We start from the raw sequence: 3,488 nt of genomic DNA, 5'->3' as shown, positions 1-3,488 counted from the left end.
AGACTTGGTGCTGAAGATAGGTGACTTTGGCCTGGCACGGATCATGGATCCTCATTATTCCCATAAGGTACGTAGAAAGCCATCTTCCCCAACCTCCAAACTGATGCTGGGTCTTCTCCTGATGCAGGTCTGCTTTCATTTGCAAGCCAGGACTTGATTGAAGAGGAAGGTGAAGTGGCATACTAGTTAAAGACAACTTCCTCTAAGTGGATGGCTATGTGTTAGAAGTGAGGTTCTTTTTCTTTTCTTTTCTTTTCTTTTTTAACATTTTTTTTAAAAAATTTTTGAATGCACACCAGAAGAGTGCATCAGATCCCATTACAGATGGCTGTGAGCCATCATGTGGTTGCTGGGAATTGAACTCAGGACCGATGGAAGAACATCCAATGCTCTTAACCACTGAGCCATCTCTCCAACCCCAGTAGTGAAGTTCTGAAGTGTACAACTTTTTCGGTTTGTGTTTTGAGACTAGGTCTTGCCTTGTAATCAAGGTACCTTGGATTTTAGTGCATAATCTAACCTAACTTCAAACTCACTTGGCTTCAGCCTCCTATATAGTGGGATTCCAAGTGTGTGGTGCCATATAGTAATTTATTGTAATTGGAATTCTTATTTAGTTATTTGTGTCTGGTGTTCTATTTGAAACTTTCCCAAGTTTTAAGTTGTCTTTTGTCCCTTTGATGTTGCTGAACTATTCTGCACTGCACTATAGCTATACATTATTTAAATGAAATCTAGCTTGAAATTTAAATTTGAATAGACAACTGGCAATTAAATATAGCCAGAAAAGTCACTTCATGGCAACTTCCCTTTATAAGCAACTTTTTTTTTCATAAAAGAACTTAATAGTGTCTTCCAAGAAGGATTCTAGCCTTTTGATTTTAAATTGGAGTCTTAGATAGAATCTTAATGTAAAAATATAAAAGTGAGCTTGGCAAGGTTTTATTCCAGTGCTCAGGAGGAAGAGATAGGTGGATTTATATAAGTCAAGGCCAGTCTGGTCTACACAGTAAGTTCCAGGCCAGCTAGGATTGAGACAGTCTCAATAAAATAAGTAAAATATAAAAGTAGAACTGATTTGGTGACAAAGAACCTCTGAAAGATTATGTGGCATTCCAAAGCCATGTCTGAAACAAACAGATCTTCATTCATGCATGTGGTCTTACTGGGTATCTTCTGTCCATTCAAATAAGGAGAGGGGTTGTTGGTGAGACAGCTCAGCAGAAAGGGCCTTGCAGCAAGCCTGATGACCTAGTTCCCTAGAACCCACACTGTAGGGGAGGACGGATTCTTCCAAGCTGCTCTCTGACCTGACACTTGCTCTGTGGAGTATGGTTGCTGGCTCTCCTCCCTCAGCCATACAGATTAATAAACAACCTTTACCATAGAGGTCGAGTCCCTACAGAGCACAGTGAGGTGTGGACAGAGCACTAGAAGGAGCCACACCCAGACCTTTACTCTAGCCTGTGGATCACCTGGGCTGTGTCCTTAAGCAGACCATCTGTCCAGTTCTCTGACCTGCAAGGCAGTAATCAGCCAGTACAGTGTCTGTGCTGTTCTGAGGCTGGAACAAAGCCATATGGACAAAGACTGGGGTGTTGATGAGAGAATCTCTCTCTCCTTGTGATAACTAGGAGCTGCTGTGTTCTCTCCCCCACCTCTCCCTCTGATCCAAAGCAAGCCTGCTCCTTAAAACTTGTGGTGAGACCTTGTTTCTCTTCTGAAACAAGTTGAACTTGGCCTAGACTTGCCATTAAGGCCTCACAGCCTATTTTGTTCTGCACTTTTTGTGATGGTCACCTTAGAGAACCCCATCTCTCGGGGAATGTTGTGGCCTCTTTCTAGTAAGAGCCTTGAAAATGGGCTTAGAAATCAAAAGTAGTAATTAAAAATTTTATGGCTTTTTTGTAGCTTTTTTGGAAGATGATTTTTCTCTAATGTAAAGGTTATTGAAATCTGTTTTGTGTTTCTCTTCCAGGGTCATCTTTCTGAAGGATTGGTTACCAAATGGTACAGATCTCCACGGCTTTTACTTTCTCCTAATAATTACACTAAAGCCATTGACATGTGGGCTGCAGGCTGCATCTTTGCTGAAATGCTGACTGGTAAAGCCCTCTTTGCAGGTCAGTGTTACATGGGAAAAGTGTCTCAGGAGTCATGTTATCTCTAGGGCAAGACTGTATAAGATTTCAAACAACTTATTAGTCTGGAATATTCACATGCCTGTGCATAAATAAATGTTTATATTACTAAGAAATGAACATTTATTCACATACTCATTAAGTTGCTCTAGCGTTTACTTAGCACCCTAGTGTTCTATTATGTGCCAGCTTATTTCTAAACTTCAGTGTTTTGTGAATTCACACTCTTTGTTGTTGACCTGTCTTAAGTCATATCTGATTCTCATTAGTCTTTCTTTTCCTGGTAAACTTACTGTTGAATGTCCTCACAGTGAGGAAGCTGTTAGCTCTTAAAGGAACAAGGAAAAAGCCAAATGTTCTTAAGGAAACATACCTAATATACACAGGTCACTCATTTAAATCGAGTTTTAGCTGGAGATATGGCTCCAGATTCCAGGATTCATGGAGCCTCTGGTTCAAACCCCAGCACCGCAGAAAGTTAGGTGTGTGGTTCAGTGTTTATGGTATATTTATGGGGTTATGTCTTATTTTAAGACATCTCATCCTTTGGAAGATAGCTATTTCCATTTCCCCAGCTCCTGCAGCTACTCAGCTACTTGTCTCTGTGCATTGCCTGTTCTGGACATTCCATGTGGATGAAACCATGCGTTGGGCTGCTTTCTCATGGCAGTGTTGTTGGGTTCATTCATGCTGGGCATGCACCCGTATGCTGTCGGCCATACTGTCTTTCCATTCATCAGTTGGTGGAGTTTTGGGTTTTCACTCTTTGGTTGGTTTTCTTTCCTTTTCTATTTTTTTTGGTTTTTCAAGACATGGTTTCTCTGTGTAGCCTTAGCTGTCCTGGAACTCACTTGGTAGACCAGGCTGGCCTTAAACTGAGAAATCCTCTGCCTCCCACACCTCTGCCTCCCAAATGCTGGGATTAAAGGTATGTGCCACCACCGCCCGGCTTCTTTGGTTGGTTTTTGTGAACAGCACTGATGTGAACGTTTGTGCACCAATTTTCTATGTGAGCATGTTTTCAGTTCTCGTGGGTACACACTCCAGGCATAGGATAGCTGGGTGACACATGGTAACTTAGGTTGAATTTTTGAAGACTAGACAGTTTGCGAAAGCAGCTGTGTATTGTATGTTTCCACTGAGAAGTGTGAAGGTTCTACTTTCTCCACATCCTCACCAGCACTTTAAAGAATTGTGTGTCAGCCGGGCAGTGATGGCACATGCCTTTAATCCCAGCACTTGGGAGGCAGAGGCAGGTGGATTTCCGAGTTCCGAGGCCAGCCCTGGTCTACAGAGTGAGTTCCAGGACAGCCAGGGCTATACAGAGAAACCTGGTCTTGAAAAACC

At 42.2% G+C, this 3,488-nt stretch overlaps 1 protein-coding gene across 1 annotated transcript in view; it reads left to right on the top strand.

The window, feature by feature from the left end:
- Mapk6 (mitogen-activated protein kinase 6) overlaps nt 1-3,488 on the top strand; it is a gene marked incomplete at its 3' end in the record, with an annotated part of 9,525 nt that overhangs the window by 903 nt on the left and 5,134 nt on the right. The window contains exons 2-3 of the mRNA XM_031345708.1: nt 3-67; nt 1,979-2,123. Coding sequence (XP_031201568.1) covers nt 3-67; nt 1,979-2,123 — 210 coding nt within the window. The remainder of the gene's footprint in view (nt 1-2; nt 68-1,978; nt 2,124-3,488) is intronic.

This window comes from Mastomys coucha, unplaced genomic scaffold, assembly GCF_008632895.1.
Source record: "Mastomys coucha isolate ucsf_1 unplaced genomic scaffold, UCSF_Mcou_1 pScaffold23, whole genome shotgun sequence".
Taxonomy (NCBI): Eukaryota; Metazoa; Chordata; class Mammalia; order Rodentia; family Muridae; genus Mastomys; species Mastomys coucha.
This window is presented reverse-complemented; position numbering and strand designations above follow the sequence as displayed.